The following is a 26,083-nucleotide window of genomic DNA, read 5'->3' as shown; positions in this document are numbered from 1 at the left end:
TTGGTTCAGCTTTCAAAGCGGTCTTCTTAGTCCCAACTTTGCTGGTGATATCACATCCCATAAGGCTGTGTACAGCAGGTAGGACTGCACAGATGTGACATCCGATACACTCGAACAAGGTGTGAAGGGACACATACCATGTGCGATCTCCAACTCCAGCTCGTACCCACAGCTCCTCTCAGTTATATTGGAGAAAGACAGACATGTGGTGAAGCAGGGAAACAATTACGTCTGTATCATTGGAGATGACAACACACACCTTGTATCATTCCTTGATTGAGTCCAGAACATGAAGGAGTATGGGAAGATCAGCTTCTTCAAATGTGGATTGAAGGTGTGCTATTGCATTCTGCCCACCTTTGTGAATTTTATTTATTTATTTATTTATTATTTATTTATTGGAATTTTATTTATTTATTGGAATATTTGAACGAAGATGGTTGTAGATCAGTTTTTCAAGAAGTTTGTTATTGTTTGAAGGCCAGAAAGTTTTCATATCTTTTGGCAGTGGTGTTGATGCCTCAACTGCACTGTATTCAATGTGTACACTCTCTGTACGCCTCTTCCTTTCGCTGTCCTTCACAGATGGGTCATCAGAATACATATCAAACACATAATCGCATCACCCAAACTGACGATATATGTCCGGATATGACATTAAATCAGACAGAAGGTCATTGAACATGGGTCCGGTTAAATTAATATTTCGAATGGTAACCATGATGTCCACTTCAAATGAAGCATTGCTTTGATGACTATAGCTGTCATCAGTTCATTTCAGTTAAATTTTGGATTGAAGTTTGGACTTCCGGTTCTGGGTTTGGAGAGTTGGTAGGTCTCCTTTGGGGCTCCCTGCTGACAATCTCAAAGTTAAGTCTCCGGTCGTTATCTGTCCCATTTTAACTGTTTATTTTCTCACCTACATGTTACTTTGTGTTCCTAGTTCGGTTTTGTTTCAAAAATCGTGCTATTTTGTAAGATTTCGTCGAACTTGTCTTACTGGGTGCTTGAGGCCTATCCTTTGTTCCCCTCAGTGTTTATTTGTTTTTTCTCCCCATTATCTTCAATTTCTGTCTATCCCACTTTCTTAACGTCCCCCATCCCTCCCAACGAATCACTCTATTTCTTATCTTAAATCCCCCCCCAAAAAAACCGCAACCTTTCTCTGATTCTTTTTCTTCTTCTTCTTCTTTTTCTTCTTCTTCTTCTTCTTCTTCTTCTTCTTCATCTCCTCTTCTTCTTCCTCCTCTTCTTCCTCAATTTTTTTTCTACAACACTTCCATTACCTAATCTGTTGAAAACTCTCTCTCAAACATTGATAATAATAACAAAAACGATCTCTTATAATGCTTCATCTTCCTCTTTCGCACGTGTGGTACTCTTTACTGTGTCAGAATGCATTATTCTTCTGCTATTTAAACAGACTGCTCTCAATTCGACATTTCCTTCATGCCTTGCCAAAAAAATCCAACTGTTACAGCGTTTCTTCTCTCTATTCTCTGAATTCGCCTTTATTGCATCCATCAAGAAATGTGTTTAATCACATAACTGACCTTAAACTTTAAAAAAAACTCCAGTTTGCGATGAATGTTCGCTTTCTATCAACCATTCTTTTTTTCCAACTTCAGTGCCAACTCACTCCTCTCACCCCTCATTCTCAAAGCAACCATCCCACTCTTCTCCCACCAAGCCTCCCTCTCACCTCTCTCAAAAACTCCCCCTCATCTTTCTCCCAATATTCATCCCCTCACTCATCCTTCGCAAAGTTGCCCCCTCCCATCCACAAAGCTGCCTCCTCCACTGCCCTCTCACCTCCATCTCTTCACTCCACCTCCTTAAATCCTCAACTGCCTTCTTCCCCCTCTCTTGTCCCCCTCTCTCCCCCAGCACCACAGAGCCTTTTCTCCTCCTCATTCGGCCCCCTCCTCGAGCTATTCTGCAATCCCCCACACTCTTACAACAACACTCGTTACCTCCCCCCCTCAGTCCTTGTCCTACCCTCCACCTCCCCCCACCCCCTGCACCCAAAGCCTCCACCCCTACCTCTTCATTAAAAGTATGGACCTCAAATATCCGGGGCTTTCGCTCAAACCTTTCAGATTTTTCCGTACAGATTGCCACTGACAAACCAGACATATAATCTGACTAACAGAAACTTTCCTCCCCCAAGACGTGTCTGACTCCCAAGTATCTCTCCCTGGTTACTCCCTCCTCCGGTATGACAGACCTGAGCCTCACCCTGGTGGAGGAGTTGCTCTCTTCATCAAAGACTATTCCTCACTCTCGATGCACTGCCCTCACTCCCCCACATCCCGAGGAATACCTCTGGCTACGGCTTCCCCTCCACTCCCACCTCATGTTTATATGTGTACTGTACCGTACACGTAACATTGATGACTCCATCTACACCTCACTATCCGAAAACATGGACCAACTTCTATCTTCTCATCCAAACTCTCTCTTCCTCATATGTGGCGACTTCAATTGTCATCATGCCAGTTGGCTTGGTGTGGGTACCTCTATCACCTGTCGTGGCACCTCAGCAAAATCTTTCTGCGACTCATTGGTACTGACTCAATCAGTCAACTTCCCTACCCGGATCTCAACCAAATGGTACTCCATCTCTTCTGGATCTGATTTTGACAAATTTCCCTGACAATATCTGCTGCTCTTTCTCCACTCCAATCGGTTCTTCTGACCACGTCCTTGTCAAAGTGGACATCTCTCTGGATATTATCAGAGAACCACCTCACCGCCGTCGAGTCTGGCATTTCACTCAAGCTGACTGGCAGGGTCTCCAAGCAGCCCTCAAACTTAGAGACTGGTCTCCTATCGCTACTTTCTCCAACATCAACTCATCCTGGGAATTCTTTCAAAGAAACTTGCTCTCCCTCATACACAGTCGGTGGTCTTTCTGTCTTCTACCGTCTACTCTCCAGCCTGCCCCCCTGCTTTCTCGGCGATTTGTCCCCACCACATTTCCGCAGGAAGCTTAAGGTCCGCCAACAACCCCCTTCTGGTAAAACGACCAAAATCAGGAATCACTGCTCACCTTCACTCTTTCATTCCTCTTTTTTCCCGCCTTTGGCATAAACTTCCTCACTCTATTCATTCCCATTCTTCCCTCCAGGCCTTCAAAACAGCTGTTCACCACCACCTCTTATCATCCCCCATCCAAATCCTCAATCTTTTCTACCCCTGATAATCCACCAAAACCCACCTCCTTCCAATTCCTTGCTTTCCTTCCTGAAAGTCCCTGTGATGTCCATCTTCTATTCCCCATGCTCCCCATCCCATCCCTCTCCCTTCCACAGATCTCCGAATGTCTCTGTTCTCCACTGTTTTGTCCTTCCCACTCCCTCCCATCCTGCCTCATGCCCCCCCCCCTTGATGTGCGTTGTGTGTTGGCTCTCATACGAGCCTCGACAAGGAACACACACATAAATTAAAAAAAAAATTGTTTGGGAATGACCACCCAGTCTATCTTGGCTTGGACAATGCTGGATCAATGGAAGGGAAGGACAAGCACGGACAGGTTGAAACGTCAACAAGGAATTTATTATTATCTTATCTCAGCTTACCAAGGTAGAAGTCAGCGTGCATCAAATATGATGTCCCAAAATGTGCGAGCGTGCCTTGGTCCGCTGCCAGCGCCCTGCCTCGCCGTGCACCCAGCTGCAAACAGGCTCGAACACCAATTGGCGTCATGTCGTCACCTCAAGGAACCAGCGATGCCAAGAATCAGGTACGAGCAGAAACAGCAGGAATGGTCCATCCGTCACCCACCGTCAGGAGCCGCAATCAACGGACAGCTGCAAAGAGCTGTAAGGTGCTGTGAGGCACTGTGAGGCACTGAGGCACTGTGACCAGTTGTCAGAGCAGCCAGAGCTGTAAGGCTGTAAGGTTGTCACCAACTCACCAACTGTCACCAGAGGTCAGAGTTGTAAGGCTATGAGGCTGTCGCCAGCTCACCAACCGTCTGAGTGGAACAACTGACTGGAGCTGAAAATAACGGTCACCCACCTGTCACAAAGCTGTCACAAAAACTATCAGGAAACGGTTCTCCCGTCCTTTTTACAGACCAGTCTGGGCAGAGATCATGCATTTCTGGAAATATCGTCTGAGGACCTAAATGTTTGTTTGCATAAGTCGGATCCGATTCTGAAATCCATAAAATATATATGTCCATGTAGATATATATACGTACATATATGTATTGTTGTCGTGCCGGGTTCGGGGGTGAGGAACGACCGCGAGATGGAGCAGTTGGGCCGTCTCCCACCGAACACCCAGAATTGAAAGTCATCACCCCGGATAACTCCGAAGTCGACGGGTTGCTTAATGGACCGTGGAAGCCAATATTTCAACCGCGTTGCATCGGGTTATTCGTCTTTAGCCAAAATACCTCAGTCACTCCGCGATTTAAATTACCCGGGAAGCCACACCCTCGGCTGGCTTTGTCTGAACCGAGTCGCTGTTAACAACTCGGATCTGGCATAACCGAGCAGGAATTACCAAAGCCACGCCGGCCCAAATAACAATTTACGGCACAATCGGCCTCCCTATAACTCAAACCCGAACCATACTAGGCCAATGAGAGAAAGCACAGAAAACGAGCTGGTACATTTAACAAGAGGGTTTATTTCACACATAATAATCAGGGAGGAAGTCACAGATCAGGGTTAAACCAACTAAAATGCAATGTGCAATAAGCAAGGCACTTATGCAGTTCTACTTATAAGACTGGCCACAGACAGAGACACACACACACCCAAAAAGAAATGGCGCCAACTGGCCTTAATTCGGACCCTCCAGCCACGGAGGAGAGGCAAGCTGGGGGTTAGAGTTTGGTCGGGTACCTGGCCACCTCGTGCGGTTTTACCGACCCGCACTTGTGGAGCTCGGAGTCCGTGGAGGGGAACAGTGATCCCCTGCTCGAGCGCTCCAACACATCCCACCACGCTGGGCCTCAAACGCACGAACCGCAATCCAATTAGCAGAGCCAGGATCCGACGAACGACCCGGCCAACCACGAACGATGACTGACGAACAGGAGAGCCCAGCAGACCAGAAGCAAGGAACGACCTCCAAGGAACCAAGGAACCCGCCCGGATACAGCTCGCGATCCTTCATATCCCGAACCCTGTGCGGGGTGGAGGGATCCGCTCTCGGCTAACTCACCTCCGGATTGGACGGGGCATTTTCGGGTGTCGTGGTAGCCAGCGGCGATTGGAGGAGGGGCGTCTCGATGTCTCGGTGCTCCTCCCCCGAGAGAGGCCCTGTTGACTTATCCAGTGTCGACAGGGGAGACATTCTTCTTTGATGGGGCAGAGTCAGAGCTCTGAGGCGAGGGGGCTCCGCCCATGTCCATTGTCAGAAACGTGCATTATGGTGCCGTGGTGCGAAGTGAAAGTTGGGCGGGTGAAGCGCTTGTTCGCCCGCAGAGTGGGAGAAGTGAAGTGAGGGTTTTGTTGGCGTTGGTAGATTTAAAGATGTAAAAATACCTGACTATAAAAGAAACCCGCAGCGCACACATGAAATTAGCCCATTTGACATTGGGGAGGGATTCCAACTATCCACATATACTTAACGAGATAACTGAACTGTTGGACTGCTGACTGTCTGTGTGCAAAAGGCTTCCAAATTCGGAACAATATATATATATATATATATATATATATATATATATATATATATATATATATATATATATATATATATATATATATATATATATATATATATATATATATATATATATATATATATATATATATATATATATATATATATATATATATTACAATACATTCAGACTGAAATAGAGCTTATAATGATCCCATGTTATTGATTTACTTCATTTATTTATCTGCTTGCTGAGTGAAAGCAGACCCCACCATCAAATATACGTGCTTTGTTTTTGCCTTTGTTATCAGATTGGGGATTGGGAGGTTCTCTGCAAACTTGGAGAAGGAAGTTTTGGAGTCATTTTCAAAGCAAAGAAGATCAACTCTGGACAAAAGGTACAAGCTTATTGTTTCATTCCTTCCTCTTCCTTTCAGTTTCTTTTCCAGAACACAATTCATGGAAGAGCGAAAATGCAGAGCGAACTGGAACGGCACACAGAAGAGCACATACCGCCGCCAGGCTGAACTGTTTACGTTTTGTATGTTACTGATAGGCCGAATGTGCATCCGGACATGAACCAAAATCGAATTGGCTTGTTCTTGTCACCCACCCAACTCATCCACAAAGCCCACCACCCCAACCATAAAGCCAGCACGATGCAAAAAAGGTTCCAGATGGATCCCAAGCCCACCACCTCATATATCGTTTTTGGCTTCATCTCTCAATGGTCGAATAATCACTTCAGAAATGAATACAATATCTCGTATCCAGATTTCATCTTCACCAAAATCGAATCAATTCATCCTTGTCATACACCCAACCTGTCCACAAAATTTCGTCTAAATCCATCCATAATGTTTTGAGATATCCTGCTCACACACAGACAGACAGGGATGAACACATAACCTTCCTTGGTGGAGGTAATCAGAACAGGACAGAAAGAACATGGGCGAAAGCAAGGAAATACAGATAGCACAATCGAGGGATGCAACAGAGGGAGGGACTTAGAAGAAAAATGAGAGCTGTCTCGACTGGGTTTGAATCTTGACCCAGGTATAAACTGTCAACCTTGTGTTTCGCAGGCAAGGCGATTCATCAATGTGTGCACCATCCATCGGATGGACGTTAAATTGGGCATCCCGTCTGTCAGCATAACTGGTTCATGTTTAAGATCCCTCGGTGTTCTTTGTGAAGTGTCGGCAATCTATCGCCAGCTCCCTAAATTAATTCCCACTTCCTGTTCCAACTGACGTGGGCAATGCATCAATGGAACAGCCACGCTCCCCTCGCCATTGATTCACACATGTAACCATGAGCTGCAGACAAAAGAACGAAAGACCAAGGACTGAAAAATTGAATATTGAGCAGACTCATCCTGTCACCTTGTGTTCTTCCTTCCAGTTTTTCAACATTTCCATCCATCACCTCAATCTTTCCCCCAGCTCTTCTACCCTCATTGACCACCCCTCCCTCTTCTACCCTCATTGACCACCCCTCCCTCTTCTACCCTCATTGACCACCCTCCCTCTTCCACCCTCATTAACCACCCCTCCCTCTCCCACGTTCATTGACCACCCCTTGATGCTTTCATATTTTTGAGCGGTTTAGCCACTTCAATGTTTGGTTTGTTCTTCCAAGCAACTTTAAAAAATGAAGTAGAAAAAAAAAATCCTCCCATTCCGACCACTCAACTTGATTCATTTGTGGTGTGTCCATGTATTTTTCTGCCTGTTCCCTTTTTATCCACTGTCTTTGTAAAGCTGTTGCTTTGCGTCATTTTGCTCCATTATGAGCCTCGACTTGTATGTAAATGGACATAAATCATTGTATATCATGAAACACCAATCTAATTTTAAACTTGTTTTCCCACATTGTAAGTATGATGTTATAATTTGACATTTTCTCTCCTTCTCTTTCAGGCTGCGTTGAAGATGATGCATGAGGGGAAGGGCAATCAATCAATTGTAAGTTGTGTGAATGAGGACTTTTTGGTGTTTAAACTGCTGAACTAATACAGTTTAGATCTTTGTCTGTGATGGAGAATTGTGTTCCCTGAGGCTGTTGAGCCTCTCTTGGTGAGAGTTACAATTTTATGGTTGTGGTTATGCGGTAAGTTAAACTTTATATGGTTTATAGAACGAGTTGTTTGCTAAATCATTACTTTTGATTCTTTTTTTTGCAGCTCTATTGTGAAGCCACATTTATGAAGATGCTTGACCATCCGAACATTGGTAAGTGTCGATAAACCTCTCATAGTTTTTACAAAATAAGTTACAAATTGGGCTTTTGTGGCAAGAATCTTTCACTTATCACTGAGCTATTCATTTTTCTTCAAGTGAATCCAAATCATAGTTGAAGTTTGTAAACAGCCTTTTTGATTGCTTGTTCTTTAATAGAAGAACCATTCACCCTTTTTATGATGCCACTTGTAACAAAACTGCAAAGTATTTGAAATCAAGTGATCATCACCACATTTCATGTTTCAGAGAGAATAAAATAACTCGCTTTGGATAATCAATTTTACATTTTGAGATTAAAATGCAATTTAATTTCCCTCAAGATTGGTCTTTGAGGTTCGATGGGATGGTGAAGAGGAAACGCACCTGACTTTTCAGTTTACGCACTTGAGCTGCCTTGTATGAGTTAAAATACCCAATGCTAACAAAAAAACCATCGGACTGGTGCTTCACCGATAGCAGGGTAAGGGATGCAAGAGGAGGACACTTGAAAAAAGATTGCACAAGGGGAAGAATGAGAGCGAGGGAAAGGGGAGGAGAACACAGGGAGTGAATAAGCTGAACAAGTAAGGCATTTGAGGGAGGATGGGAATTATGATACTGGTTGATGATGTGAAGAAATAACGAGAACTGGTGTGAGAGTTTGAGGTTAAATGGGTTCGGCTGAACCAGTCGAGGCAAAGCGCAGGATAAAACTACAAAGTAGAACATGACACGAATGTGTCAATAGATATGCCTCTACCCACGTTGGATGTCAATCCCCTTTCACATTTGATCTCAATTAAAGGTCACATTAAAAAATTAAAGGTTCCTTGAGCAAGAGAGAGTGAGAGAGAAAAGACAGATACGTCGAAGAGAGACAACATCAGATGCTTCCAACTCGAGTTATGGTCGACAACATTATTTTTAAAGGCAACATGACCTTTGATCTGTTCAATCTAAAATTGAATCAGTTCATCGTTGTATTACATTCCCGACATGTGTTAAATATGGTTGAAATCTCTTAAGTGGTTCACAATTGTTGCAGTAACACAGATTTTCAATTTAAGGGAACTTTACCTGAGGTCTTTAACCTTTTGAACCCAAAATTTAATCAGTTCATTTGACTATTACAGTCCAAAATATGCCAACTTAGGTCAAGATTGCTGAAGCATTCTTCAAGTTATCGTGGTAACTAAATCATCAAGCATGGGCGGACAATTTCAAAACATCACACCTTCAGCAATGGAGGCGAAAAAATAAGCAAATGGTTACACAAAGTACACGGGAATTCTCCCACGATACGAACAACAATAAGGTGAGGTATTGGAGCATGCGCCAGAGCAGCGCGTGGCTGCGTCCACTTTCCGCGGGTACTCCAGGGACCTCCGTCTGACCATCCCCCAGGCAGATGCATGGCCCATCCCCATCTCCTCGAGATGCCGATCAACCTGCTGCAACCACGAGGCATGTGGTCGGCCTGTTGGCCTCCTCTACTCACGAGGCTCCCTTGCTGAGATAATCTGATGAGCACAATCAGCACAAGGAAAACGAGCCACATGTCCAGACAGCCACAGCTGACACTCACGGACAATACAGGTAACAAATCTCATCTGAGTCTCTCTCAGCAACTGCTTGTTGGACACAAAGTTTGACCAGCAATAGCCAAGGATTCTCTGAAGAGACGTGGTGCTGAAGGAGTTTAGTCTCCATCTCAGATCCCTGGTCAGAGTCCAAGTCTCACATCTGTAGAGCAAGTCTGGAAGCACCAAGGACCTGAAGACTCGGACTTTCTTCCTCGTGCACAGGTACTGACAGCACCACACCCCATGATCCAATGAATCCATGACTCTCCAGGCTCGACCCAGATGTCTATTTACCTCTGGGTCTCAGCCAGCGGAGATATGAATAGCACTGCCAAGTTCAGTGAATCTCTCCACGACTTCAACATCCTCACCAGAAACAGGTACAGACAAGAGAGCAGCATTCAATATGTCACTTAAAGCATGGATCTAAGTTTTGACCCAGGAAACCCATAATCCCAGCGGCTCTTACTCCTCATTTAACACTTTGAGGGCCCCCCAAAGGATATCCAGTGTCACTGCAAAGACAACTGCATCATCTGCAAAATCAAGGTCAGAGATCTTGACATTCCCAAATGTTTCACCGCAGCTTGATATCTCCAACATCCTCCCCAGAATCCAGTCTATACAAGCGCTGAAAATTGTGTGGGCCAGTACATACCCATGTCTAAATCCAATAACACCTGGAAAGAAGTGAGAGATGAAATCACCACATGTCACAGCACGATGAGTACCAGAGTTCAGACATGAGATTGATCACTTTTAGTGGCACCCCACAAAGAATGAATCCTCCAGACGGCATTCCGATTTATGACTGAATTAAACTCTCTGCAGAGATCAACCTCGGCTGCAAGCAGCCCCTGCCGAAACTCTCATCTGCATTTGGTGAAGACCATATGAGCAAGGAGACAGTCAATCATTGTCTCTTTGGTGTAAAGCCTGATTGATCTGGGCACTGGTGCTTCAAGGTCCCATGACATGCAAAACTTTCTGGTTATTTATATGTGAACTTGACCTTCCTAGTGAAGAAATCACCTTTTTTTTTTTAATCAAAAATGGGATAATTCGAGCAATATTTCTATCATTTATTGTGCTTTTCACAACTTGCTATGCCCCGCCCCTAAAAAGGTTCTCCAGTGAATCGCAGCGTTGACGTCACACACACAGAAACTCGCACAGAGTGGATTGACTCGAGATCTCTTGAGTCTAGAGTCCAGACTCGGCCGATAAATCCGTCCTCCGTCCGATTTGGCCGATAAATCTGACGTGCTGAAGCTTTCGTTTATTATCCTCTTTTTAGGTCATCTCTTTGAGCATGACCTAATAATATGGGTGTAGATGTCCTTCGATCCGTCCGTCCACCCGTTGCGAAAATGACGATTTTCAAATTCTATCTCCTCCACCATTTGTCAAGCGATCTTGAATTTGATTGTGGCATCTGAATCTATGGGATAATATCTACATTTGGTCAGGCCGGATTATCGATATGCTTTTTCGTTTTCGTGTCACGTGACTTCAAAATTTGCAAAAACTGCCCCACCTTCAGGAGGCTATATATTTTCTCGCAGAGATGACCGTCACTCCCGCACCGGGGTAATTTTTTCATTGTTTTCTGCTGGTGCTACATGACGACAGTCGGAATAAAATAAATGAAAATGCAACAGAACGTCAGAATTATCGGACGACTCGAGACAATTGTGTCACAAGGTGTGTTCTGCACACAAGTTTTCATCGCATCCGGACAGCGAGATTGCTTCGTTTTATGCACGGAGAGATACGGCCGATGACATGCGCTGGCCTTGTTTGTGATTAATTCGCCGTGGAGCAACATGTCCGCTGCGCTGCGCTGTTCACGTCAACTCACGAAAATATTTCTGATATCGAGCAGTATGCAAGTCGAATTTACATTATTGAATTACGAATAGGATTTTGTCGAACCAGTTGTTATTTTCGAGTCTTCCTTCGATGTCCTCTCGATCATCATGAACTCCGGGAATTTCATCGCCATTTTTCTCTGCTTGTCCTGCTTTGGGCTTGAACTGCAAAGGCCATACTTCATTTCCAGCTGCCTGAACTTCACCTCCCACGACTACGTTATCCGACAATTCTCCATGTGATTCAGACCAAAATCCTTCATTTCTCTCACACTCACTGTCGTTACCAGACAAGTGAAAGTCCATGTCATCCATTATTCAAAAACAAATGTTCGATTTTTTTAAAGCAGAAATGAACGAAGCGATTGAGTCGACCAATCAAATGTGGAAACACACAGAAAGCCAATAGAATCACGTCGACCACCAACCCGAGTAATTTACGTGCAGCCTTTGTAATCCTGTAGTTGATGTCATGTGGGTTACGCCCCTTTCAGGAGAATGTTTTGGGGTGTTGCCGAAGAGGTTTGTTTTTTAATTTTACATTTTACAGAATGAGTATTGTGAAAAAACATTGTCAGGTCTGAAATCACGATTAAAAACTCCTCGAGGACATATAGAAATGAAATTTCAGTACTTTTGCATGTCAGGGGACCTTTAAGCAGATGGTGGCAGACTCTATCAATAATTATCTGAACAAAGACCTCGCCTGGCACTGAGAGCAGCATCACCCTTTGATTGTTGTTGCAGTTCTGGCGATCACTCTTCCCTTTCCAGAGAGGGACAACAAGGCCACTCTTCTAGTCAGTTCAGATGATGCGTGTGTTCCAAACAGAGCACAGAACTGCATGCAATGATACAAATACAGCATTTCCACCAGCCGTGAGAAGTTCAGCATGGATACCACAGACTCCAGGAGCATTACCCCAGTTCAAACACTTCACGGCAGCCTGTTTCCATAAACGAAGGTGGATCACAGTTGATTGGAGCATCAGCAATAGGAACAGTGACACACCTGACATCCAACTCAACAGCTGGTGAGTCAGCCTGGTCAAGCGCTCAAAGTAACAGGCCAGCGGGACTTCACTCAGGACTCCTCTGTCAAGAGCCCAGCATCATTTGCTCAATGGGAAGAATGAGAGCGAGGGAAGGGGGATGAGAACACAGGGAGGGAACAAGCTGAATAAGTAAGGCATTTGAGCGAGGATTGGAATTACAATGATGGTTGATGATGTGAAGAAATAACGACAACTGGTGTGAGAGTTAGAGGTTAAATGGGTTCGGCCAATCCAGCCGAGGCAAAGCGCAGGATAAAAGTGAAAAGTAGAACATGACACGAATGTGTCAATGGATATGCCTAGACCCATGTTAGATGTCAATCCACTTTTACGTTTGATCTCAATTAAAGAGCCAACCATCCCAGCCCACTCCTCTGTCAAGATCCCAGTATCCTCTGCTCTCAATGTAGTGCAGCGAGGGACGGGTTTGGAGGAACGCAATGCACGAATTCCCCTGAAAGCAGGATGTGAATCACTTGACCACAGGTGATGCTCTACCCCTGCACAGATTACTCACACATTGGCTTCCTTGTTCACCTTCAGCAAACGTACAATTTTATGCCTCAACTCACTGAACAGCTTCGCTCTGCCATTAAGCCTGGCCCTGTGAATCTGGTCAATGGTTTCCAGTGTCCCTTGAGAGATAAAATTTTTCTTCACCCTACGGTGAGTTCCCAGACATCCACTGGCAACATCAAGGATGGTGGTCTTGAAGGCACTCCATAACTCTTCAGGATTCTCCAAAGCACCCACACCCCCCAAATCCTCACTCAGCCTGTTTGCGAACCCCTCAGCTACCCTCTCATCCTTGAGCTTGCCAACCTCCAGCCAAGGCTGTGATGGTACCATTCTCCCGGATTTAAGCTGCAACTTCAGAGTTGCTGCAACAGGCCTGTAGTCAGTATTGAGGAACTGAGCACTCCGGTAGACCCTGCAGTTCTGGATCATCCTCCAGCGAACAGGAACGAGCACATGGTCACTCTCCTTTGTCACATCACCATCATTGGAATACTATGTCCAGTGATGAGCCTGTGGGTGCTGAATCCATGAACCAGCCACCCTAAGTCCAGGACTTCTTGCAAAGTCAAGGAACTTATTGCTATTCTGGTTCACATTTCCAAATCCATGGGGATCTGGTTATGAGACAGATGTCTCATAACCAGCCCTATCAGTGCCAGTTGATGCATTGAAATCCCACAAAATTAGAAGAGGATCTTGCCTGGGGCACTGATCAACCACAGACTTGAGTGCGGCATCGAATGCGTGCTTCACAGTGAGATCACTCGCCTCAATCAGAGCATTTACAGAGACCAGGGAAACAACACCCAAGGTGTGACGAATCTATCGTGTCATAATACACTCGTTGACTGGTGTTACCTCAATTATCATTGTGTCAGCTTATTGGACACAGCTACACAGATGCCAACCCTCCCCATTTCATCGGGAGGCTTCCGAAAATTCACCCAAACTCCCGCCCTTACGATCACGATCCTTATGCTCCCGAAATTTTGATATTTTTGCACTGTTCACTAATCAGAATGTACTAGTATGAGAATTGAATGAAAAGCATCGTCTGCTACGTATAGCATGTGGTAACTCCATAACGTTCGCTGCTACCAAATTGTACGTAAAAAATTGCAAATTCAAATGAGGAGCAGCGAAACATTGGGTCTGGATCTCGCTTATGCGATCATGCACTGAGATTTAGTGCATGCGGTATGTGTGCAATACAGTGCATGCGGTATGTATGCACAGTGTATATGCATGCGATACGCTCACTGCATGCAGCTGGGCCCCGTACCAGCCCGGCGGTCGCGACCACCGTGCGGTGTTTAACAGCCGCTAGAGTTCTACGAGTCGCGCTGCAGCTGTGGAACATCGACTTCGAAGTTACCGATGCTTCAAGCCCTCGATGTTGATTACGAAATGGCAGAAAAGAAGCTTACGAAGACCAAGAAATGGTCTCAGAAGTACAAGACCGAATACAGTCTCCAATACCCGTGTATTCGAAAGTCTGAAAGAGGAATTCATCATGCGTATTGTACAGTATGCAGCGTTGATATTTCAGTTGAGCACGGAGGTCGCGATGATATTCGGAAGCACGTTGGAAGCAAACGGCACACAGACATTGCAAAGGAGAGATCTTCGAGCACGAGTACCGGTACACTTCTGAATTATTTCACCAAACAAGGGACAAGCGAGGAAGAGGATGTTACCCGAGCGGAACTTCTCTTTAGTGGATTTATTGTGGAACATAACTTGCCCATATCAGTCTCAGATCATGCTGGACCTCTATTTCAAAAGATGTTTCCAGATTCAAAACTTGCTTCAAAGTATGGATGTGCAAGAACAAAAACTTCAGCAATAATTGGTGAGTTGTCAAATGTTACTGCTTCATCTATTGCCGATATTGCTAGACTAGCTCCATTTAGCCTAGCTACAGACGGTAGCAATGACAGTGGTGAGGCCCAGCTATATCCTGTCCTGATTTCGTACTATGACAACAGTGCTGGGATTGTGAAGCAAGGTTTGCTAAGTTTGCCTGCGTGCAAACAAGATTCCACTGGAGAAAACATTTTCAAACTGCTTGATCATGAGTTCAGTGACAGGAAAATTCCGTGGGGAAATTGTGTTTCCTTTTGTGCTGATAATGCCTCTGTCATGGTGGGCAAGCACAAAGGAGTCGCTGCTTATATCCACAAACAAAATCCAGAGTGCTACATCATGGGATGCCCTTCCCATATGATGCACAATACGGCCAAGAAGGCGGCTCAGGCCTTACCCATTGAATTAGATGACTTTCTCATCGATATTTACTACTACTTGGACAAAAGTAGTAAACGCGTCAAAGGAGTGAAAGCACTGCAAGAACTCTGTGATGCCCCGACACACAAGATTCTGAAGCATGTCGCAACAAGGTGGCTGTCCCTTGGTCAGTGCCTAGACAGGCTGATTGAACAGTGGGAGCCACTTCGCCTCTTCTTCAAAGAAGAAGTACGAAGAAAAATGCAACCAACTGTAGCCAAGACTCTAACAACGAGCAAGAAGGACGGCACTGTATCTACTGCCAGTACTGGCACTGCAGGATCAAGCACTAGTGGAGCACCATTCACCACTACCACTGCAGTATCTGCTGCGAAGAAGACAGCAGGGACAGCACCAAAACCAATGCTGAGAGCAGGTAGCATCACCGGCCCTTCATCACGTTCATCTACAAAGCAGATCCCTTCAGAGTCGAGAAAGACTGTGATAGTCCCATCTACAGGCAAAGAAGGACCCAAGTTAAGTTCTGCTTTTGCCAAATCACTTGATAGAAGCTCAGCAAAACCTTCGAATCAGAGGTCTTCTTCCTTGGCTGCACCTACCTCAAGCTCTCTCCTCAAACGTAAAATTGGATCTGGTACTACGAGTCTGACCTCTTCTGCTGGCAGTAAACGCAAGTGTGATCGCCCTGCGGCTAAGTGTACTACGAGTTCTACAACTAAAAGCGCATCTTCCTCAAACACTGTGCAGGAATCTAGAGAAAAACGTGTCAACAGGATGTTCTTGTCTCCACAAACAAAACTCTATTGTTTCTTCCTTCGATATGCTAACAAGCTTTTTGAGAAGGGGAATCTTCTGCTCCAAAGAGACGAACCCTGTATTCATCTCCTGCACGGAGAATTGAATGGTCTTCTGAAAGATATCTTCGTACGGTTTTTGAAACCATCGGTGTCATCCGGTTGCTCTGGTAAATGTACCCTTCTCTGACAGAAATCATCAGAAGAATGATGAGGACCTCATGATTGGGAACGATGCCAAACTGTATATAAGGGAACAAAGGAGTCTCAAGAAATCCACCTTCACTCTGAGTGAGTCAGACATCCAAGGTTTCTTCAGTGCAGTTCGCTCATATTATGTGAAAGCCTGCAATTACATCTTCAAAACCTGGCCGCTAGATGATGAATTAGCCAAGCATGCTCAGGTGCTGGATGTTAAGCTACACCAAGAAGTGGGGTTTGACTGTGTGGAGTTTTTCATCAAGAAATTCCCCTGTCTGTTCAGTGGCGGTGATAGTGACATAGACAGTCTTGAGAGTGAATTCGCTCACTACCAGGCAGACGCCTCCATAGCTACAATCGCTACTGAGACAGTGAGAGTGGATGAGCAGTGGCATCGGATTTCACAGCTCACAGATCCCTGCACTGGTGCCAAGAAGTATCCTAATTTGAGCAAAGTGATGAAGGGAATCTTGGTCATTCCTCATTCGAACGCATCATGTGAGCGGGCACTCAGTCTTGTACGGAAGAATCATACTGAATTTCGTCCCAATTTGAGTGTCAAAACCCTGGAAGCTCTCTTAATTGAAAAACTAGCTCATAGCACCCCTTGCTACCAGAGAGAATACAGCAAAGACATAATCAGAAGGGCTAAAAGAGCCACACAGCTGTCACTCAGCAAAGCTGCCATGGAAAAAGCAAGCAGCAGTAGTACCAGCCAGTAAGGTAAGAAAAATATTGCTTCTTTTGTGCTTTTTGTTAATCTTTGATTGTCCCCTAACTTACTAATATTAACATACATGTAACATTAAAAAGTGCACAATTTTCCCCTTTTTTTGTTCAAAAGTGGGAATTCTTAACATGTTAAATGCTCCAAAATAGGGCTCAGAGGGCACTAGAGAGCGTCTAGAACCCCAGAGCTTCCAGGGCCCTAAGGCGGGCCCTGGACCCCGCCGCAAGGGTCGAGCGCTCCGCGCTCGAGATGTGCGCTTCGCGCACATTATTTGGTGTCGGTTGCAAATCCTCCCTAATTCTGATTTCCAAAAGTTGGCATCTCTGCAGCAACAGCAACTCGTTGGGCATGGTAACCATCAGAGTGACCAGAATAATAGGAAGTGTAACCACTCGCCATGTTCTCACCACTCTCTGGTCTCCGAACCTCAGCCAGTGCTTCAATTCCGATGTTGAATCGTTGGAGCTCAGATGACAACAGAGACAGGTGATCATCCTCTCTTAAGGTTCGGACATTCCAGGCATCCACCCGAAGAGACCATCTCAAGTTGACCCAAGGTGACAGCACACCTGGTGAAACTGCAAACGCTAACTTGCGCGCTGGTTATCCCTGCACTCCCAGGAATCCTTTTTCTTCTTCCCCTATTCATCACATCTCATTACATCACAGCAAAGATTGGTACTTCTGTCAGTGAGGAGACGAGTCTTATATTCTAGTTAATGGTGAAAGTACCATTTTGGGATTCACCAGTTGATTAGCTGTCATTGAAAGGGTCACACAAAATTTCCGTGTAAAGTTTACACGATGATTATGTTGTTTAAAGGATTTTCACTTTGGGTGAGTTTATTATATTGTGTCATTTTAACTTGTGCTCCACTCTCTTGTTTCCCTAAAGTGAAGCTCATTGATGTCTACCTCCCAATCCAAAACCGAGTTGTCCTCGCGATGGAGTATGTTGATGGAGGTGAGTTTTCTCAATTAATATTTTAAAACTCCAACAGATGTTGGTGTCCATCAAGCCTTCTTTGACTTGGATAGCTAAATCATGAAGTTGTTTGTATTCATGAATTATCATGTCCTGATTGTTGGGACCTTGTGTACTCTGTCTCAGGCTCATGCTTGACCATGAATATTTATTCGAGGAGCAAAAAGAGCAGAGAAGATGACATTCAGACGTTTAGTTTCAACTTTTCATGTTCACAGTGTAATGTCCCGATAATCAGCTCTATTGAGCTCAACCATGACGGTTTATCCAAATAGCAAATTAAACTAGAACGGCAACTCGGTAGAGTGCACACCTCCGCCAGGCTGATTAGCTCAATGGAGTACTGCTCTCATCAATGTGATGAGGCAGTTGCATCACAACTAATGTCCTGGATTCTATGTAATCTAAAGCTGTCAATATTCAGACAGTTGACATGGTTTCCTCCATTGAATTCATAGCCTTCACCATCAGCCACGACCTCTCCTTGGTGAATCATTTTTCAAAGCTGACTTCCAAAATAAGTTGCAGACTCCTTGATTGACTTCCAAACTGAGTTGCAGACTCCTTGCTATTCTTGGCATATCAAGTAATGAGGATGAAACACATGGCCAGTTGCTTTCACATGGCAGCTGGTGGCTCATCTGCCCATTGCTGCCTGTCTGAAGAACAGAGGGTCATGAAGAGTGAAGTGACAGATTTAAAACGTATTAACAGTGGGGGCAAAGTTGGACACAGACAAGGGAATTAATGAACAGGAAGAGAAGAGAGAGAGAGAGGAGGGGATGTTGTTCTACACACATGGAGGAACACGTGTAATGTTCCATGTTTGTAGATTCACTCAATTAACAGTCGAGTTCCCTCTGCCATCTCCACCTTCAGACCATCTCCCGCTCTTTCAGTGCAGATAATTTACTCCAGTAAACCCCTCCTGTTTAAACTCTAAAAATCCACACACCTTTACTCCTTTGTTCCTCTTTTCTCTCATTTGTGGAACTGCCAAACGGAGACGATTAAATCGCATTCTTTCCTCAAAGACCTCAAGCAATCAGTGCACTACCATCTCATATTATTCTCCACCCTTACCTCAATCATTTTATTTTACCCCATGAACCCTTCCTCACTTTGTTTCCTTTCCTTCTCTCTCACTCTCTCTCCTCTCATCATGTTCATCCATTCCCTTGCTTGTGTTCAACTCTGGCCATAATTGTCACCTGTCACCGTTTCCTTTCCTCGTGTTTTCTCAAAAATATAAATACTCGTTGCCATGCACTTGCATGTTTCTGTATAAAAATGTCGAACGTTGTTTGGTGTGTGCAGGTTCACTGGGTGACTACCTAGCTTCACGGGGGAAGCTTTCAGAACAACAGGCATGGCCTCTCATGAGTCAGGTGAGCTGAAAGAGCTTTTAGCCTCAGTGTGATGTTGATGACATGTTTCGAAATACGACGGAAAGCATTTAATTCGAAAAAAATTGTAAATCCTGAACAATTTCAAATCAATCTGCATCAACGTTTTAATATTTTGTATCTCCTTCCAGATGGCGTCCGCTGTTGAGTACCTTCACAGTCGGAGCCTCGTGCACAGAGATATCAAGGTAACAAAGTACACCATCATAGCTTGTGATACGTACTGCATAACACTGCAATGTAAACAATTTTCTGTGCAGCACAAGAAGAGAGGATTGGGGGCCATTGGTCGAGGGGGAGCGGGTGGGGTAGGGGCCGGAAGGATAATTCATTTTGTTTGTTCCAAAACCTCACTGTGTGCCTGTAACACAATCACCCTGTTTTTTTTTGGTTTTTTTTGTATACATGGTCGAAGTTCGTCTGGGAGCTAACACACAACCCTCGACAAGGGGGGGCAGGAGACAAGAGGTGATGGAGAGAGAAGGACAAAATAGTGGGGAACAGAGACATGAGATCTGTGTCAGGGAGAGGGATGGGGCGGAGAACATGAGGTACACAAGATGGACACTACAGGGACTTTCAGGAAGGAAAGCAGGGAATTTGAAGGAGGTGGGGTTGGGGTGGATTAACCGGGGGTAGAAATGATCGTGCTTTTGGATAGGGGAAGATAAGAGGTGGTGGTGAACAGCTGTTTTGAAGGCCGAGATGGAAAAATGGTATTGAAGAGAGTGAGGGAGTTTATTCCAAAGGCGGGAAAAAAGAGGAATGAAAGGGTGAAGGTGAGCAGTGATTCGTGATTTTGGTAGTTTTACCAGAAGGGGGTTGTTGGCGGACCTTGAGCACCCTGCGGAAATATTGGCGGTGTGGAGGACATATCGCAGACAGCAGGGAGGGCAACACTGGAGAGGAGACGGTACAAGACAGAAAGATCACCGACCTGCCTGCAGTGAGAGAGTGAGAGGCCCAAAGACTCAGCCTCACCAGAGGAGATACCAACAACTCTAAATGCCCTGGTCTCCACAGTGTGAAGCCAAGAAAGGTGAGAGACAGGTGCACCAGCCCAGAGGGGAGAGCAGTACTCCATCAGGCTGTGGATGAAAACTTTGTTTGTGGTCAGGAACTCAGGTGGGCCGAGGAAGGACTTTGCACGAAGGATGATTCACAATCGGCGACTGGCTTGGGAGGTTAGGTTGAAAATGTGGCTTTCTCAGGAAAGGTCATGGCAGATAGTGAGATGCAGAAGCTGAGATGAAAGGACTTCTTCCAGAGGATTGTTGAGAAAGTAGATGGGGGAGGAGAGGGGGGGTCCAAAGGGTCCAAAGGGTCCTTTCGGAGAAACATAGTGAGATTTGTCAGGATTGAAAGACATCTTCTACATGTCAGACCAGTTAGCGATTTTATCCAGTTGGGCAGAAAGGGAAGAAGCTTCTGCTTGCCAATTTGAGGGATGACAGATGGTACGGCAGAGGGTGGAGTCATCAGCAAAGAGATGCAGAGGATTTTCCAGAGAGCGAGAGAGATCGTTGATGAAAACCAGAAACAGAACAGGGCCCAGAAAGCTGCCTTGAGTATCTCCAGCATGGACTCGAAGAGGGCAGGGGGGGGTGAGAGAACTCCATTTAGAGCCACACGTTGGCTGTAACAGGAGAGGATTTCTGCATGTCCATGAGTGGAGATATCCTTGGATACCATGGGAAGAGAGTTTGTTGAGCAGGATAGGGTGCCAGACCATGTCAAAAGCATGCCAATTTCTGTGATGTTGATTATCATCCTCTGAGTTTTCCCAATCTTCAGCACTGCTCTCCTCATACACTCAAAACTTGCCTTCCTGAAATCCAACAGCCTCCCTCCACCTTCCCAAACTCAGGTCTTGACACAATCCCCTTGCACACACCATGTTTTTGTCATTTGTCCATAAATGCTGCTCCACCTCTTCCTTTCCCACCATATTCAGATTAATACATAAGGTGAGTTCAAACACTCTCCTCATGGAATTATCGACAAACTGGATGAAATATTTATCCTGGGCTCGATCTAAAGATTCTTCCTCTGCCCTTTCCCTGTTCTTGGACCCAATCTATCCCTGGTAAAATAAAATCACCGATAATTAATCAATACTCTTCCCTGACCACATGCCTTTCTGGATTCTTCATGAACCTTTCTATCCCACCCTTCCCTCACACCAGGGGCTTGATAAACCAATCCTATGAACACCTAACTCATCTTCCATTCCTAATTTCTATCCACAGAGAACCCTCCACATTCATTCCCTCCTTCATATCACCCCTTTCTCTTAAGATAAGACTGTCGTTTTCCAAGATTGTTTCACCACCTCCTGTTTTTTTCTTTCCTCTCACATCTGTACATCCAGTCTCATTCTTGTTCGATCCTCCAACTACTCTTATAAAACAAAGTCTCACTTGCTGTGACGATATCATTTGTACTCCTTGCTATTTACTCTCACTTCGAGCTCCTCCATCTTATTGTTTCAACTCCTTGCGTTGGTGAAGGTTATTTTTTTTACTTTTCTTGTCCTGAATTTTTTTTCCTGCCTTCTCTTTTCATCCAAGATTTCATTTTTCCATTAACATATTGGTTTCTGTTTGTTCTGCAGCTTCAAAACACCCTTTACAACAGTCAGGGGATCGTGAAGATAATAGACTTCGGCATTTGCACAATTGTCACGCAAGATGAAGAGCTTCACATGATCTGTGGCACGCCTGAATATGCGGCGCCGGAGATCTTCTTCTGCAAATGTGGATATCAAGGTCCCCCAGTTGATGTGTGGTCTCTGGGTATCCTCTTCACACAATTATTCGCTGGAACCAAATTTACTGCGTGTGGTGTTATCAAAGTAAGTCTTGTTTGGAATGGCGTCACTATCATTATCACAAACTCATGTCATCATTATTATGCTCAAAGTTGCCTTTTTGAACATTATCAGTAACTACTTTCATTGTTAATTTCAAAAACGCAGTCTTTGCTGTACCAGGTGTTACAGATAGGTTGAAGGAACAGGTAACTACTAGGCAGAAGTTAACGGAAGTCACATGACAATATATGATGTGTTCAGTGTGTTGTCCCTCATGAGAAATACACAGTTCAATGCGCTGTGCAAAATTGTAATGAACGCGGTGCATCAATGCAGCATTTCCATCAATCTCTGCACGTGCATCCATGATGCGTCGCCTCAGATGATTCGTGTCTCTGATTTTCACTGGTGAAACCTGCGCTTTCAGCATAGCCCAGAGGAAGTAATCAGAGGAGTTCAGATCTGGCGAGACGTAATAATAATAAACAGAACGACATAATATTTTTGATGTTTCCAGACTTTATGGCCACCCTGTCGATAAACATGGATCAAGTTTGTGGAGAGAATGTATATCGGAGATTTTTTTCTTCTTCTTTTAAGCATAAACACACCACTGGAAAGACAATTATAAACGAAAGTGAAGTCGATGGCACGCCATCACAAATCCTCATGCTTCCCACCGAAACCAACGTTGAGAGATGGTAAATAGTTCCACTGGGAATGATCCAATCTTAAATTTTGAGTTTAATTTTTTTCCCCCATTTTGACCCGTGATCCTAAGTCTCGACCTCCCTCCACGGGCATGAACCAGTGGTCAAATCCAATGAAAAAGACCATTACACACCATATTTCATGCACCCCCCACCCCCCTCATATTTCATACAACGAGAAGGACACTCGGTAGAGCGCATTCCTCCACCATGCAACACTGATCCACGTGAACATATCTGGCCCAATACCTTCTTGAAATATCATGCTATATGTTGGATTTGGCCCTATCTCTCAATGGTCTTGCCACCGCCTGTTCTACCAGAGAACAACACGTGGCCAACGCAGCCGAGTAGCCCTGAACTTTGATCGAGTCGATCGATATACAGTATTCAGTGACAGAGTGAATATTGTTGGTCACTCGCCAGGAAGCTGAAGCACTCCATCAAAATGGTTGATAAGAAACAGCTCACTTGGCATGCGATTGTCTATCAACGAACCGTCATATTAAATATAACCCTCACGGAGATGTCCAAATTCGAGAAATGAACACTTTTTTAGGAGTCGGAACTGTTTCACAGGTCGATTGTGGAGCTTAACTCTTGTAATTCCCCTTAGTTTAAGAGATTCTCATGATGATCACGTGTGCGAAAATGAAATAAAGCTGCGAACGCCGCCATCTCCGGGTGTTTTAAGCATTGCGATGTATCCGGCGATTCAAAGCTTTGAACAGGCATTCGATAATATGAGTGAGGAAAGTGAAAAAAAACAACTTTATCATGAATAAATCGTTGTGGCCTGTTCCAAGTCAAAGCATGGTTGAGCAGGCAAAAAAACATGGTGGCTTCAGACCCCAGCGAGTTTACCTCGGATACGCCTCGAGACCCATTCGAGAGTGGTGACTGAGGATGCCTCCTCCTAAAGGATATAATTAAATAAGGCTGTTAATTATCTTCAAAAGGGGTGTTTTAACTCACCCAAACACCCAATTTTCAGTCATGTCCTTCCTTGGTGTTTTCTTAGTATGTATGTGAGTTTCAGGCTGCTCGGTTGCATGGTTTTGGAGTTATGGAGGACACACACACACACACACACACACACACACACACACACACACACACACACACACACACACACACACACACACACACACACACACACAGTTATTCGTGTCGAGAGTCACTCAAGTCTTGGTCATTGTATTATTGAGTGATTGTTGAGAATATCCTCATTATGCTGATGTATTTGATTGTGATGTTTCTCACAAATGCATTTGTTTTCCTTCTGACAGCAAAAGGGAGACAACAGGAAAGACTACGAGGTTGAATATAATCCTCCACCTGCTGCGAGTGAAGAGTTGGCCTCCCTTCTCACAGGGATGATTCGCAAAAATCCTCGAGAAAGACTTTCGATGAAGGTGAGGGTTTGATACCGTTTATGAAGATTTGATTTGGATGAACAAGCAGGTTTACACACACTGGGGTTGCTGAACTCGTGTGATTGTGAAGCAAAATGCTATTGTTCTCTGATGGAGTCATTTCATGGTCGTGTTTATATTTGATTCGAACACATCCATTATTTTGTTTTAAAGGAGATTGTGCATCATTCGTGGTTCAACAAACCTCCCTCAAGTTCCTACATAAGCCAACAGATTGAAGCTGCTGAAGGTAACCAGCCCTTCTTTTGTACTCTTTTATATCTTTTGTTCTTATTGTTTCTCTCTGCAAAATGGAGGCTCAGGGAAGACCAAGACAACAAAGAGCATGAACTCATGAGAGGGCAGCAGGGAAACTCTTGGCCAAAATCAACAAAGGATGAACAAAAAGAAGGGAAGAGAGAAATGATCAAGTTTGTTGGAAGAGATTAAGAGATAAGGGGAAGCAGTGCACAAACCTGCAGTTCGGGGTTGGGGTAAGAAGGGTTCACGTGGGTAATAAAGATTATGAGTTATCATGGGGTGAAATGAGATGGTAGTTCACCACTTACTTTGAAGCCCTGAAGGGAAGAGTGGGATAATATGGCCGACTAAAGGCAGTTTTGCATTTGGGAGAAGCGAGGAAGAAATGATTGAGGTGTGCAGTCAGCCTGGACTTTGGAAGTTTGATCACGAGGGGTCACTGGAAGGACATTTACTTCCTGATATTGTAAAGGGAGGGTTGAACAGCAGAGGGAGCAATATCGGAGAATAGATTATGAAAATATAGAGAGTCCACTGACCTGTCTGTGATGTACTTGCCAAATGCATCTGCCTCATCACAGAAGATTCCTATAATGTTGAGACTTTTCTATTTCACAGAATCGAAGACAGATGCGATGGGGTGATGAGGCGGAGGGGGGGGGGTGGGCAGGCTAACCCGCCTGGAGAGGAGAGCAGTATTCCATTAAGTTACAGACAATGAGTAGATATGTTTATTTGAGGAAAGACCTCGAACGTTGGAAAGATCCCAAGTCTGTGGCTGCTTTTGGAAGCAAGCTTTGCTTTATGGACAGTCGAAGAGAGGTTATGACGACTGGGATAGCCAAAAGTTTTTTGTGTGTGTGGGGTCGAGGTTTGTGGAGGAGCCGGAACAGAGACAAAGAGAATGCAGGATGATGTGGGTGGACACACCAAGAGCAGGGTTGAAGGACAAAATAGAGCGAGACTTGAAAACATAAAGGATGTGGGGAAGAATAAGGACAGAGGGAGGTCGCAGGGGGTGAACAAGGAGGATGTAGCAGAAAACTCTCAATTACAGAAGTGGAAGGAAAAACTGAAAACATGGAAAGACGTGGGCTTGACTTGCGTTAATGGGGTAGAAAGATCTTGGATGGGGATGAGCGATGGAAGTGGTACCTGTGATGGTCGTGAACTGTTGTCTTGAAGCCCTGGAGGGAAGGATGAGATTGAAGAGACTGAGTAAATTGGTTCCACAGGTGGGAAAAAACATTGAAATTCATGAGTGGAGATGAGTCATGATTCTGTATTTTGGGAGTTTCACCAAAAATGCGTTACTGGCAGACCATGTGTGCCCTGTATAACATGAGGGATTTGGGGTGGGGGCTTGGGGGCAGGGGCGGTGAGGTTGGATAAAACTCGGAAAGGGCAGAGGATGCAATGTCAGAAAGGTGGCGGTAGAAGACAGAGGCCACCGACCTGTGAAAGTGATAGGCCGATAGACTCTGCTTCATTATGGGAGATTCCAATAATCTTGACGGGCTTCGTTTCCACGGTGTCAAGCTGAGCAATGTGATGCAGGGGCACCAACCTACAAGGGAGAGCAGTAGTCCAAGCTGCAGATGAAGGCCTCTTACATCCTCTTCATGTAATGATGTTTGTCTTCCAAGC

General features: G+C 44.8%; 1 protein-coding gene across 3 annotated transcripts in view; it reads left to right on the top strand.

Moving 5' to 3' along the window:
• The window catches only part of LOC147006306 (uncharacterized), a 55,949-nt gene that overhangs the window by 9,126 nt on the left and 20,740 nt on the right, over positions 1–26,083 (top strand). For all 3 annotated transcript variants that reach the window (XM_085869109.1, XM_085869110.1, XM_085869108.1), the window contains 9 exons: positions 5,937–6,023; positions 7,548–7,592; positions 7,811–7,859; positions 17,743–17,811; positions 19,150–19,220; positions 19,370–19,426; positions 21,853–22,092; positions 24,050–24,175; positions 24,350–24,425. In XM_085869109.1, the coding sequence (XP_085725235.1) occupies positions 5,937–6,023; positions 7,548–7,592; positions 7,811–7,859; positions 17,743–17,811; positions 19,150–19,220; positions 19,370–19,426; positions 21,853–22,092; positions 24,050–24,175; positions 24,350–24,425 (820 nt within the window). The remainder of the gene's footprint in view (positions 1–5,936; positions 6,024–7,547; positions 7,593–7,810; positions 7,860–17,742; positions 17,812–19,149; positions 19,221–19,369; positions 19,427–21,852; positions 22,093–24,049; positions 24,176–24,349; positions 24,426–26,083) is intronic.

The sequence above is a fragment of the Eptatretus burgeri genome, unplaced genomic scaffold (genome assembly GCF_056783735.1).
Source record: "Eptatretus burgeri isolate ZD-2024b unplaced genomic scaffold, Ebu_testis_v1 Ebu_testis_scaffold_3196, whole genome shotgun sequence".
Lineage (NCBI taxonomy): Eukaryota > Metazoa > Chordata > Myxini > Myxiniformes > Myxinidae > Eptatretus > Eptatretus burgeri.
The sequence above is the reverse complement of the archived record's forward strand: the minus strand, read 5'-3'. Positions and strand labels throughout refer to the sequence as shown.